The following is a 14,316-nucleotide window of genomic DNA, read 5'->3' on the forward strand; positions in this document are numbered from 1 at the left end:
AACTTGCGATTCGCTGATGATATTGCCTTGCTTAGTAACTCAGGGGACCTATTGCAATGCATGCTCACTGACTTGGAGAGGCAAAGCAGAAGAGTGGGTTTAAAAATTAATCTGCAGAAAACTAAAGTAATGTTTAACGGTCTCGGAAGAGAACAGCAATTTACAATAGGCAGCGAGGCACTGGAAGTAGTAAGGGAATACATCTACTTAGGGCAGGTAGTGACGTCAGATCCGGATCATGAGACAGAAATAATCAGAAGAATAAGAATGGGCTGGGGTGCGTTTGGCAGGCATTCTCAGATCATGAACAGCAGGTTGCCATTATCCCTCAAGAGGAAAGTGTATAATAGCTGCGTCTTACCAGTACTCACCTACCGTGCAGAAACCTGGCGGCTTACGAAAAGGCTTCTACTCAAATTGAGGACGACGCAACGAGCTATGGAAAGAAGAATGATAGGTGTAACGTTAAGGGATAAGAAAAGAGCAGACTGGGTGAGGGAACAAACGCGAGTTAATGACATCTTAGTTGAAATCAAGAAAAAGAAATGGGCATGGGCAGGACATGTAATGAGGAGGGAGGATAACCGATGGTCATTAAGGGTTACGGACTGGATCCCAAGGGAAGGGAAGCGTAGCAGGGGGCGGCAGAAAGTTAGGTGGGCGGATGAGACTAAGAAGTTTGCAGGGACGGCATGGCCACAATTAGTACATGACCGGGGTTGTTGGAGAAGTATGGGAGAGGCCTTTGCCCTGCAGTGGGCGTAACCAGGCTGATGATGATGATGACGTCATATTGTAGCTACGCGGCCGCGCTCGGCGCAGCAACGAAGATCGTGGTTGTGCGGCTAGTATGCTTCGCATAAAAACAACTTGCAAGATGGGCTGGGTGGGAATCGAACCAGGGTCTCCGGAGTGTGAGACGGAGACGCTACCACTGAGCTACGAGTTTTTTTTTTTCGTCACAAAATGACATACATACATAAAAACACGTTGGCCTACTTGGACCAACGTGATAAGCTAAAATTTCTAGAAATTCACTAATTCATCAAGAATACCCAACCAGTCAGGCGGATCTGCCTGTACACGCTATATCTCACGTATGAAAATAATGCTTTCAACAAAATTTTCTCGTGCTGAGTGCGCATTCACATCGGCATGCGTTACCGCCATCCGTGTCTTCCAAAGACGATGGAGGCCCAGGAGCATTATATCGTACGGAAAGCCCTGATGGCTGTCTACCGGCAGGAAACGTATACCCTGTGCTGTTATCGGCAGTTCCTTTCTAAGAGTTCTTTGCAAGACGTCCCAATAAAAAATTGCATCCCAGCACTCAATGAAGGCGTGCTCAATGGTCTCCGGCCTGTTACATTGCGCACAGTTTGTCGTCCATGGTACAAATATTCCTTTGTCGGCAATCCATGTTTTGACCGGAAGGGTAGATGTATGCAATTTAAAGAAGAACGACTTTACGCTTGCTCTCACTGGCATCCTTTTAACTCTTTTTAAAACATCTTGTCCTGGGCCTTCATAGTATTTCATTCGGTACAATGGCACTGGCATCATAACTTCAACTAAATCCTTGTAAAGTTTCTTTCTTGTTGCTGTGCTCAGGTACTGAAGGGAAAACCGAGCTTTTAGTATTCGAAGGGAGTCGACTACCTCTCGCAAGTACCCTTTAAGCCGATAGTTTACAGGCTGTGCACTAGACACAATAAATTCAGGCAAAACGCTTTTCAAACGGATCTGGATCATCGTACGCAAGAATGAATCACTTTGATCTCGTAAGAAGACAAAACGAGAAACAATCTGTCGTGAGAACAAATGCGACAATCCAAGACCACCATCTCGAACAGGACGAAACAAGTTGGTACGGCTGACCCTTAGCAAGTGGAGCCCCAGATAAAAACAGCAGGTACTCTGTGTATTTTCTGTACATTCACCCGGGTCATCGACAAAAATTGGAGGACATACCACACTTTGGCAATTAAAAACAAATTACAAACAGTTGCCTTTGCAAACATTGACAAATCACGACCTTTCCATCCTCCGATTTTCTCTTCTACGCGCGACGTCTCATCCTCCCAGTACTGCGCGGCACTCTCGTAGTGCTCAAGCGGCACCCACAAATATTTCGAAGGAGACACGGTCCATTGTAAACACTGAGCCACGAGTTCGATGCTTCAAAGCGGTACAAAAGCGCCTCTAGTGAATGCGGTGTTGCCTTAGAAACGAGCTGTTTCTAAGGCTCAGGCGTGTGTCGCTTGCTCAGGCGCATATTTCGTTGCCGCGCCGAACGCTGCGTTGCTCGACGCTCACCGCTTCCGATGCGGGGCACGTAGTCGCTGCGCCCTAGCCCATTGTCTTACACCCCTTGGCGGGTCGACAGGAACGCTGTCGCGTTCCCCTCTTGAAGGCGAAGCTTAAGCGTCCTCCAATTTTTCAATTGGCTTAAGGCACCTTACATTTCGCGTGACATTATACCTTTGCCATGGTTACATGCGAGTGGACGCTGTCAAAATGTATGACGCCTTCACGAGCTCGTGCGTTAACTTCAATGGGGCGTCGCCAACCGTCTTTCATTACTGGATCTTTTTCTGGTTTATAAAGCCCAGTTTCACAGTAACAGCGATCTTTTGTTTTTGTTTCAGAAGCGTAATTTACCAATGCAGCTTAATTTAGTGTTTCTATTTAGTATCTCCCAACGTCTGAAAGCAAAAGGTTACAAGGAAAGCTATACTGGATAGTCGTGGTTTATTTCTGACTACCTGGACTTTGTTTACCAAAATGCATTTAGAGTCATAGAATGCACGCTCTAGGGTCCGTGCTACACTTCAACGCGTGTGATTGAAGACGCATACGTCGAGCACAGCGTGGTTGCTACGCTTTTCAATGAACGTCCATCCGGTACTGCACAATGCCTGTTTCTTTTTGTGCCTGTTTGGAAGGCTTTCATCATCAGTAAAAAAGGGGCGTCAGCTATCGCTGTCCAAGTTGTAAATGGCACAGACGGGACCGGGGGTATATTGAGGAAGGACATTGGACACTGGTCGAACCCTCCGGGTAAACATTCCTTATAGGTAACCATGCAAAATCCTTTTTTGGCCCTTACATAATGTCGTATGAGGCGAAATTCAATGCGCAGAGCACAAGAGCACCGTCTCTCCTGCAGAGTGCTGAAACCATGCGAGTTCTGAGAGTGCCCTTCGAATACCGGTTCACAGCCGGTCTGGACGCGCGCGCTCGCAGTGATCGGGTATACCGCTGGAAGATAATGTGCGGTTGGTCGCAAGAGGCAAGCAAACAGAGCTTGAAGCCGGTGAGCCCCAATACAAAGCTTAAACTAGCGCTAAGACCAGCACTACCCAAACAAGCGTACCTCAAGAACAGTTCGCAAAAAGGAAAAAGAGGAGATTCTCGCCGCAATGTTAATCCCTACGCAGATTAAGAAGGCAAATTATCTCTAAGTGGAGGAAGAATCGGTAGAGCTTGGGCGTCCGCGTCGTGGCAAGGTATACCACGAGCACCATTCCAGCAAACAGAACACAACAGAAAACAGCGAACAAATGAATGCCCGCCAGACTTTAGCTCGGGAGCTTAATCCCCGTACACACATGACTCTGTCTCCTCACGGCCAGTGGCGAACAGATGATGAGAGTGAGGACACAGTCCCTCATTTCGAGTGCATATTGACCCTGTGTGATTACATCACTGTACTTGCTTCTGTGCAATAAATCTTTCAGTTAACATTCTACCGTTCTCCCATCTTGTCTTCACTTCTGTTTCTCTTGTTGTTGCGCGCTGTTTAATCCAGTGCGAACTGCACCAAACTAGCGAAGAAGCCTGTCCTATATACTTGCAACTGGGATGTTCCTACAACAGCAATCACTGCAATGAGTCACAAGGGAGTAGAGGAGTGGTGCACCACAACATCCGCACAGCCAAGCCATGCACGTGAACAAAGGAGCACATATACCTCCCGGCATTCGGCTTGCCTGGCTCCCGGGAAGAGTTGTTGAACGCCCTTGTCGACCACGGTGCCAACGTAGCCGGTGAACTTCTCGAAGATGCGGAAGCTGATGGTGCAGCCCCTGGCGAACGTGTCCTTCAGCTGCTCCATAGTGCCGAGTACCTTCAGCTCGCCGCCCGCCATGATGCCGACGCGATGGCACGCCATCTTGCACTCTTCCGTGCTGCGATGACAGCACAACACATCCCTACATTAGCGGAGCTGCCGCAACGAGAATACTTAAGCACTAGCATTAATATTTAGTGCGAACAGTCGCCATTATACGGTGACAGCCGGATCTCGTTATGATCATGGTCGATCTGAAATTCGGGGTGACGCGAACTTTCAAAAAAATTTCTGGCTGAAGTGCCACTAGTTTTGTTGTTGTCTTCCTTGTAATCGTTTTCGTCATAATTGTTGTTGTTCCTGTGTTGTTGCTATTGATGATTATTATGATATGAGCACGTTCCTGAAGCGGCGTGGTGGAACATTCCAGCAGGCTCATTTTTCTTATCTTTCTGGTGTTATCTTAAACTTTAAATGGGTTTTTCGAGATGAGTGAGACTCTCTGCCGTGTTGGATGATATGAACTTCTGAGCTGCTGTGAGACCTGTCACTTGTCAGGGGAGTACTGCCGCGGCAAAACGGTTGCGAAGTCGGCACGTATAATAACTGTCTTCCGTGACCCCGGCTGAGATGCTGCGCACTCTAAAACCGCTGGCTGATGCGTACAGCGATCGCTGGCGACGTAGGTGTGCGAGTTTTACGCATTCGATTAGTCTCTTTCAAAGCACTTGGGTCAGAAAATTGCACGCTAAACTGCATATCCAGGGCTTCTTTAACCGAATGTAATCCGACCGACCGACCGACCGACCGACCGACCGACCGACCGACCGACCGACCGACCGACCGACCGACCGACCGACCGACCGACCGACCGACCGACCGACCGACCGACCGACCGACCGACCGACCGACCGACTGACGGGCCGCATGGCTGGCTGGCTGATTGATTGATTGATTGATTGATTGATTGATTGATTGATTGATTGATTGATTGATTGATTGATTGGGTATGGCGCACCAAAGCAAGAATGTAACTATGAGAGATACCGAATTGGAAGGCACCGGATCGATTTCGACCACCGAGGGTTTTTTAACGAAAGCCCACACATGGAAGCTATCGCTATGGAACGCTGAAGTACTGTATGTCGCCGTAAATTGAGAGTATAGTAACTATACGGAAGTTTCTTATATATGCCATCCAGTCCTTAAAAAAATTATTGTGGTCTAACATCTTTAGACCATGGAACGTCTTGACGTTTATGCTTAGAAGACTACAGCTTCACACAAAACATGGTATTACAGCCATGCTTGCTGTAAAGCTTGGCTTGAACAAAGCTTGAACAAAGCTTGAAAATAAACATGGTGGTACATTACGAGAATAGTTGGGAACAGTGCGGTACGTCTGGACAAGAATGGACGATAGAGAGTTGAACTAACAGCAAGTTTTATTTGAAGCAACGTCTATGCTGGGTGAAGGTGCGCAAACCGTTAAAGATCAGTGCTGTGCGACAGCAAAACACCAACGTAACAGCCAGACACACAGCTTTTCTTGGCGATTCTTATCCAGTCTTCCAGTTCAAAGTTTTCTCGTGACATAGGGCATTTTTTTTTCTGAGGAAGAAACGCGCTATATTGTGGATTAGCCGAATCTGTGATCAATTATATCGATAGTCGGTGAGACGTGCCCCACACAGCATTTCTTGCAATACGGTTGCCTCTCTTAAAGCAAAGTGCGTGCGGGCTCTGAAACGCCTCTGCTTCTTCACCTTGACTTGGTCAGTGACCGCCGATTCATTCTTCATGCTACCTAGCCAGAACAATTTTTGTCGAACCCTTGACAACATAAACTATGCTTTTGCGGCCGACGGCATGTTTTCCCTGCATCGGTGCAGCAAACGATGTCTGTTTTCAGCACAAGTTCAAAGTCGGCAAGCTTGACAGTTTGTGCGACAACGTCCGCACGTTGAAGCCGATAACAATAACCGCAAATCAGTTTTTTTTTCATTGATACAAAGAGCGCCTGCTCAAAGCCGTATGAGCAAGCAAGCGACTCAATTGGGGTACAATTACCCAATACCCGGTAATACAATACCAATTACCCGGTACAAAACCGGTGCACGTGAGGAAACCGTGGTGGTTCTAAATTAATAGGAATGTAAAACAACATGCACATGATTTGAATAGACTCTGGACAGCGGTCCATTAATTTCTGGCATTCACCTGCATATGCCATCTACTGCGTCTCTCACGGAAAAGATTTTCGCATTTTCCAAGACGACGTGAGCGCAATAAATGTGAGTTTGTGCATTCGGATGAATTCACGTTAAATTATTTCCCCACCTTATTTAAATTTAAGTGGCGGGGCTCTCATCAAAATGGACATTTTTTTCTCTGTCTGAGCGCTTGCGTTATCCCATTTAGTGTTTAAACCATGACGCCACAAGAGACTTCCGGTGTCGCCCTGTGGAACAACCCGCTAAATTTAGCGGAAAGAACATCAGGCGCCACTTTTGGTACACAGTTAAAATGTAGATTGATTCGTGGGGGCAGAAAAACGCAACACGCAGAAGCTTGATGCAATGGGCGCGTTTCTTATATGTGAACACATCAGGACTATGGTCTACTAGCGGAGAGAAAAGACCTGCGTTTTCATGGGACGAAATTGGGTGGCGAAAACACGCTACCGAATGTTTTCCGTGGTCACACACACACACACACACACACACACACACACACACACACACACACACACACACACACACACACACACACACACACAGACACACACACACACACACACACACACACACACACACACACACACACACACACACACGCACGCACGCACGCACGCACGCACACGCACGCACGCACACACACGCACGCACGCACACACACACGCACACACACACACACACACACACACGCACACACACACACACACACTGTTACCACAGCCCGGATTAAAAAAATTCCGTACCTGCGCGAGGTGAAGAGGACTCCGCTGGCACCCACGCGGGTGATGTCCTGCAGCGTTTCGTAAATCATCTCCCGGCCAACCAGGTCGACGCCTCCGGTAGCGTCATCGAGGATGACGACCCGCGGACAGCCGATGACCGCCACTGCAGTCGATAGCTTGCGCCTGGTGCCTGAGCTGAGAAGGAATATGTCTATAAGCGAACTGTACCAAGGAAACTTCTGTGATTTATACGGCAAAAGCGATAGTGAAAATTACATGAGAGGTTAAGGAACTGGCAGAAAAAAAGCAACAAAGAAGTCCCTTCTAACGGAAACATATAACAAAATGCGCTTAATTTTAACGCACGCGAGGATGCGTTCCTCGCTACTTGGCCTTTCGGTGAGCACTTACCCGCTTAACCTTTGGGCCTCTGCTCACGGTCGCCAGTTCAATTCACTCCTCGTTTATATCATGCTAGGTTTCACGTGAGACCCAGATACCAATATTTCAAGCGAAGACGGCTCACATGACCACCGCCACGCCGCACCTGTACGTCTCGCACAGCTGGAGCCCGTCGTCGCCTACGTCGGCGACGAAGGCGGCGCTGTCGACGAGGACATGGACCTTGTCTTCGGGAACTCCGCGCAGTCGGGCGAAGAATTCGAGGATCTCGTTGCCTGTGAAGGCATCCATGAGGGCGTCGTCCTGAGGGCAGTAACCAAGGTGGGACTGCCACTGGATCAACGCAAGAAAGGTAGCAGGATGAAGTAGTGGTCAGCGTTGGTCAAAGAACGGTTGTCTCAGGTTGGAGTTCAGGCAAGATTTATGCCAGGTCAAAAGACTGTTTTTTTTGTAGCGTGCATAAGGGGGCTTTCTGTTACTCAATTATTACGTGCTACATAAAAGTGTTTGTACAAGCACGAAAGAAGCCCGCGAATACGCGGAAATTTTCTGCGTGGCTAGCTGCTCGAAGCACTTGACGCGTACTCATGGGGTTCCCTCATGCTTGGAGAAACAATTTTACGTAGCGCGCATCGTGCAACAGAAAGCTGTATCGGGAGTTTTTCATGTTCCTCTAAAATTTTCTCCTTGAAGCTTTTCATATAATTATAATATTTGAGAAGGTAATTAAGAATTATTATGTAATTAAGTGGAATGCAAGAAGTAATCTGAATATTTCCAAGCGAAGGCAAACAGCATTACCTTGGTTCTGCCCAGGTACGTGGCATCTGCATATTGTCACGTGGTATTGACGGTAAGAAACACAGCAGCAAAACTGTGTAAAGCTTGGCTAACTTTTTATTGGGCGAACCTGCGCCCACAAAAGCATGTTACGCTGAAAGCACAACGATAGCGGCGAACGCAGTCGGCCATCGTCGAAAATCTGAACTGGCGGTCAAGCGCGTCGGCTTTTACACATGAGTCATCGAAGTTTCCATACTAACCATTGGTGCCGATGTGTCTTCCAGAAAGTACTACACAGTTGGTGTCGCGCGTACAATCAGATAACAGAGGCTTCTGTGACAAAAGACAATGCTAAGAACCATCGATAACATTCCAGTAAGTTCCAATCATGCATGCGCACCTTATGCTGAGCGATAACTTTAAGTTCTTTCTGGGTGAAATGCAGTACTTCATGAAAGGATAAATAGGTACACGTGTCAATATTTTTAAAGTTTAGGTGTAGTTACGTGGGACATTCGATATAGCTTACTGTGCCCCGTATGAGGAGATTAAGGAGGTGAGTGAAGAAGGAGGAGGAAGGTTGAAACGTTCGAAAAGTCTTCAGTTCTGATATCTAGCGGACAGGGGTGTACGAAGGGGGCTCTTGTGCTGCCAGTTCTTTCATGAAATAGGAGTGCAAGAGTAATAAAAAATGGAAGTGCTGACATAAAAACTGTTTTCCGATTCTCTTTATTTTTCCACACATTGTTCTTGGAAGATTCGGGCAGCAGTAACCAACCACGGCAGGCGGCCACTCCAATTCAGCTAACTATACTGTCACATGGTACTGTGATGAAGTATACAAGCACTAGCCGAAATTCGAATACTTAGGGAAGATAGAGCGGATAGAGGAGGAGGAAGTAAACTTTATTACTCTAGAAAGAGTAATTCAGCGGTCGGGCCGGATGTCTTGATCTTCTATTGGTTGATGAAGATCTCCGGCCTGCATGGCTGGCGCCCCTATCCCAGGGCACTACTGAGCGTGGCTGCTCGTCGGGCATGATCCACCAGCCTCCGTTGGAGGCTAGGGTCACCGCTGGAGAGCACGCTCTCCCACTGCTCCGCACTCGGATTTTCTAGTTTGTGGAATTCCTTATTCGTATTTCACTCCCATGTGATGTGATAAAGTGTGGGTATTGCACCACACCACGGGCATATGTCCCTGTATTGACTTGGGAACATTTTCATTTTGCATTGTATATGTAAATTTGGGAAAGTTCCTGTCTGCAGCTTTTGCCAGTAAAGTGCCTGTTGTCGATTGAGTGTATTGTGGGGCGGTAGATATGTGATCCTCGTCCCCCTATGGTAATTCAGTTTGTCAGAGTACGTTGGGATCACTGTCATGAAATCCTCAGGATCTCTGTTTAGGTCCACTCGGTTTGCATGCTCGCGAGCGATTCTATCAACCCTTTGGTTGCCCTCAATCTCAGTGTGCCCAGGTACCCAAAAGATGGTGTGTCTAATGCGTTTATTCTGTTGGCCAGCGCGGAGGAAGATCTGGAGCGCTTTTTGACCGATTCTGCCGTTAATGTAGTTTCGTCATGCTTCCTTGGAGTCTGTTAGAATTATAAGGGATCTATTTGTGCGGTAGCCCTCCATAGCTGCTAGAGAAACAGCCATTTCCTCTCCCTCGGTTACCGTACAATCCCGTGCCGACGCGCAAGCGATTTCCCTATAGTCCGAGTCTATTACTGCCGCGACAACTCTTTGTTCTGTTTCCCTTCGTTCTCGAGGATATACCGCGGCGTCCGTGTATACCGTGTTCGCTTTTGTTGCTAGGTATTTTTCTACATATTTTGCCCTAGCGTTTCGCCTGGCTGTGTGTAAATTCGGGTCCATGTTTCTTGGTAGGGACCCTACCTTGATGGCGCGGCGATACCCATCGGGTAGGTTTGCCGTTCTTTGTTCTTGCCTTTCAAGTTCTTTGTGCCCCAGTTTTTTTAGGAGCTTTCTGCACGTAGTAGTCTGCTGGAGTCTGAGTAGCTGTGACCCTAATTGTGCTTCTCTGAGCTCCTCGAACGTGTTGTGGAGTCCGAGGGCCAGGAGCTTCTCTGTCGAGGTGTTGGCCGGCAGGTGAAGCGCTGTTTTGAATGCTTTCCTTATGATGGCGTCGGCCTGGTCCCGTTCGCCTTTGTTTGTGTTGTAATATGGGAGGGCGTACGTAATCCGGCTGATTATGAGGCTCTTAACCAGCTTGACTGTATCGTCCTCCTTCATGCCGCTTCTTTTTTGCGAGACGCGAGTGATCATACGTGCCACCTGTGCCTTCGCTTGCTTCAGTAGGTTTATGGTGTGTGTGCAGCGTTGATTGCACTGCACCCACATTCCCAAATCCCTTACGGCTTCTTTTTCTGGTATCCTTTGTCCTTGTAGGGTGACGCTGATTTGTTCTTCCGAGCGTTTTCCTCTTCTGACTCTCAGGAGCTCTGATTTCTCCGTTGAGCAGGCGAGGCCTCTTTCCCTAACACATTCTTCCACGCATGTTGCTGCGGCTTGTATTCGTTCTTCTTTTTGGCTCAGCGAGCCTTGGTTAGTCCAGACGGTGATATCGTCGGCATAAATGGCGTGCTTTGCGCCTAGGAAGGAAATCAACTCTTCACTGGCAACGATAGAGGAGAGCGCAGTCGGAGATCGTAGAATATATATATGCCCGTATTCTCAAGCGATGCTCGACTCGAAGCTCTTCGTCCCCTTCACTGAGTTGAGTACAGCGCCGCACCTGGTAAGATGCTACGCTCCGCAAGGATCGCTGTGGAGCGTCATTGATGCGTAATGACCACCTCTCACGAGGAAGGGCGCTGCCATCTACTTTATTGTAGTGTCCCTGTTAATGCTCCCAAAAAGCAACATATACGGGGACACTATACTTTTTTTGGTATAAATCCTGTATATTGTCACGATTCACAAGCACCAGGAACTGATAAAAAAGGGCAGGAACACTTTAATTGCAGGCCCACTGAGAAACGATCGCGCAGGGACCGCTTCTTCTCTTCCGCAATGCGTGAGATATTCGTCTTCCTCTACGTGTCGTGTACTGAATGTGGCATTTGCCTCCCTCCAGAGAGAGCATCCTCCCGATGCTCACCTAGCGGCAGGAAGATGTGTCAGACGAGGTGTGGGCACTTCATTCCGAGCAATAGGGCTTCATGCGCACAATGTTCACAACTTCTGGTGCACGTTGCCTCGCCCTGGAAGAAGCAGGACTGTCAGGGATAACCTCATAGTTCAGGTCGCTGAGGCGCCGTAAAACCTTGTATGGACCAAAGTACCGCCTGAATAGCTTTTCTGAAAGCCCTCGCCGATCGATGGGACTGCAGACCCACACTTTGTCGCCTGGCTGATATGTGATGGAGCGGCGCCGTAGATTGTAGCGTCGAGCGTCGTAGTCCTGTTGTCGGGCGATTCTGACGCGGCCGAGTTGTCTAGCTTCTTCAGCTCGTTGAGCGAAAGCTTCAGCGTCCGTGCCTGTATCCCCGCGGTCATGTGACAACACCGCATCGAGCATCGTCTTCACATCGCGGCCATGAAGAAGGCTAAACGGTGTCTTTCGCGTTGTTTCCTGTTGAGCAGTGTTGTAAGCGAATGTGATGTATGGTCGAATGTCATCGCAATTCTTGTACTCCAGCTCTACGTACATACTCAGCATGTCGGCGATAGTTTTGTTCAAGCATTCTGTTGGGCCGTTCATTTGCGGGTGATAGGCTGTGGTCTTTCGGTGAGCCGCGCCGCTGAGGCTGCACTGTCTTCAGAAGTGTAGCCGACAGTCCCTCTGTCCGTTATTATCACCGCTGGTGCACCGTGCCTCAGAACCACGTTTCCAATAAAGAATCGCGCTGCTTCGAGTGCGGTGCAACTTGGGAGGCCCTTGGTTTCTGTGGTTTCTGTATAGCGTGTCAGGTAATCAGTGGCAACTATTACCCACTTACTGCCAGTACCTGAAGTCGGGAATGGTCCCAGAAGTTCCATTCCGATTTCGGCAAATGGGGTCGTGGGCAGTTGGACTGGTTTCATATATGGTTCCAGCTGATCTCATATGTGGTGGTTTGCGTCGCTGACAACCGAGGCACGTGCGCACGTAATGTATCACAAAGGTGGCAATCCTTGGCCAGTAATATTCCTCTTTGACTCGGGCCAGTGTTCGCGTGTAGCCGAGGTGGCCAGATGTCGGTTCATCGTGGCAGGCTTGCAAGACCTCATGACGGAGGCACGTGGGGACGACAAGTAGGCGGCTGCTTCCGCTTGCTGAGAAGTTCTTGTAAACAACATCATTGCGGAAGCAGAATGGTGGCAAGCTTCTTGCAAATGGTTTGGGCGCGCTTGTAATCCGGTCTTCTAAAAATTAGATAAGCGGAATCAGTTCGCTGTCTTCCCGCTGCTGACGAGCAATCGTGGTCGTGTCTAGAACACCTATAAAAGCCATGTCGTCGTCGTCTTCTTTGACTTCCTGCTCAATCGGTGATGTTGAAAGACAGTCGGTGGCGGGGTGCTTTCGTCTGGGCTTGTACACCACTGTCATGCCAAATTCTTGAAGCCTTAGGCTCCAACGCGCTAGTCGACCGCACGGATCCTTCAAGTTCGTCAGCCAGCAAAGTGAGGGATGATCGCTGACAACACTGAAGGAACTGCCATAGAGATACGGGCGAAACTTGATAACTGCAAGGCATTCCTTTTCTTTGGTTGAGTAATTAGACTTATTACGTGAGTGCGTCCTGCTTGCGTATGCAATGACTCTCTCGGCTGAGTCTTGCCACTGCACGAGCACAGAGCCTAGACCTACGTTGCTAGCGTCCGTATGAATCATGGTAGGAGCGTCCTCGTCAAAGTGAGCCAGTACAGGAGGTGTTTGCAGGAGCTGTCCGAGATCATTAAACGCTGCTTGTTCTTTTTCGCCCCATACGAAGGCAACGCCTTCCCTTGTAAGGCAAGTTAACGGTGAAGCTATATGTGAAAAATCGGCTATAAATCTTCGGTAATACGAGCAGAGACCTAGGAAACGCCTCACTGCCTTCTTATCCGTTGGCGTTGGAAACCTTGCGATCGCTGTGAGCTTGTCGGGGTCAGGGCGGACGCCTTGATGACTCACAGAATGACCTAAGAACTGGAGTTCATCGAAACCAAAGTGACACTTTCTTGCATTCAGGGTTAAGCCGGCGGACCGGATCGTTTGTCGAACCGCCAGCATCGGTTTCAGGTGTCCCTCGAACGTTTCCTAAAGAACTATGACGTCGTCGAGGTATACTAGTCATGTCTGCCACTTCAGGCCTGTCAGAACCATATCCATGAGTCGCTGAAAAGTTGCCGGAGCTGAGCATAAACCGAAAGGCTGGACCTTGAATTCATAAAGCCCTTCAGGCGTTACGAAAGCAGTCTTTTCACTGTCTGTCTCTTCAACCTCGATTTGCCAATAGCCACTTTTGAGGTCCATCGACGAGAAGTAGCGGGCATGCGACAGCCTGTCGAGAGAATTGTCGATACGCCGTAAGGGGTATGCGTCATTCTTTGTCACCCGGTTCAGCTTACGGTAGTTGACACAAAAGCGCAGACTGCCGTCTTTTTTCGTGACCATCACTACCTACCGGCCATGCCCACGGGCTTTTTGATGGTTGGATAACGTCGTCTTTGAGCATTTTCTTCACTTGCTCTCAGGTCACTTCGCGTTCTTTTGGTGTTACACGGTACGGGTATTGTCGGATTGGTCTCGCTGTCTCCTCCGTGAGAATCCGGTGCTTCGTCAGTGGCGTCTTATGAACTCTGGATGTCGACGAGAAGCAATCGTGAAACTGGTGAAGCAGGTCTACAAGGCGCTGCCTTTCCACTGGTGATAAGCTCGCGCTCACATCAAGAACAGGTAACGTTGCCGAAGCGTATTGCTCTCCTTGTTGTAATGCAAAGCATTCGTCGAATTCCGCAATCTCGTCGAGGTAAGCAACTGCTGCACCTTTTGCAATGTGTCGTCGTTGCTTGCTGAAGTTTGTCAGCAGCAGTTCTGTTTGCCCATGCATTACTATGACGAGACTTCTCGGCGTGGTAAAACCTTGAGTGAACAAAATCGTAATTATCT

At 48.6% G+C, this 14,316-nt stretch overlaps 1 protein-coding gene across 4 annotated transcripts in view; it reads right to left on the reverse strand.

Annotated features, from left to right (window-relative positions):
• The window catches only part of LOC135896070 (phospholipid-transporting ATPase ABCA3-like), a 142,261-nt gene that overhangs the window by 5,319 nt on the left and 122,626 nt on the right, over positions 1–14,316 (reverse strand). For 2 of the 4 annotated variants that reach the window (XR_011512057.1, XR_011512055.1), the window contains exons 23-25: positions 7,579–7,766; positions 7,053–7,221; positions 4,058–4,190 (exon numbers count right to left, since the gene is read on the reverse strand). Coding sequence is in view for 1 of the 4 variants with exons in the window: in XM_065424403.1 (XP_065280475.1) it covers positions 3,974–4,190; positions 7,053–7,226; positions 7,579–7,766 (579 nt within the window). In the remaining 3 variants the exon portion in view is untranslated. Of the gene's footprint in view, positions 1–3,973; positions 4,191–7,052; positions 7,227–7,578; positions 7,767–14,316 lie in introns of those variants that run through there. The other 2 variants (XM_065424403.1, XR_011512056.1) reach the window with 2 other exon arrangements.

This window comes from Dermacentor albipictus, chromosome 2 (assembly GCF_038994185.2).
Source record: "Dermacentor albipictus isolate Rhodes 1998 colony chromosome 2, USDA_Dalb.pri_finalv2, whole genome shotgun sequence".
NCBI classification, from domain to species: Eukaryota; Metazoa; Arthropoda; class Arachnida; order Ixodida; family Ixodidae; genus Dermacentor; species Dermacentor albipictus.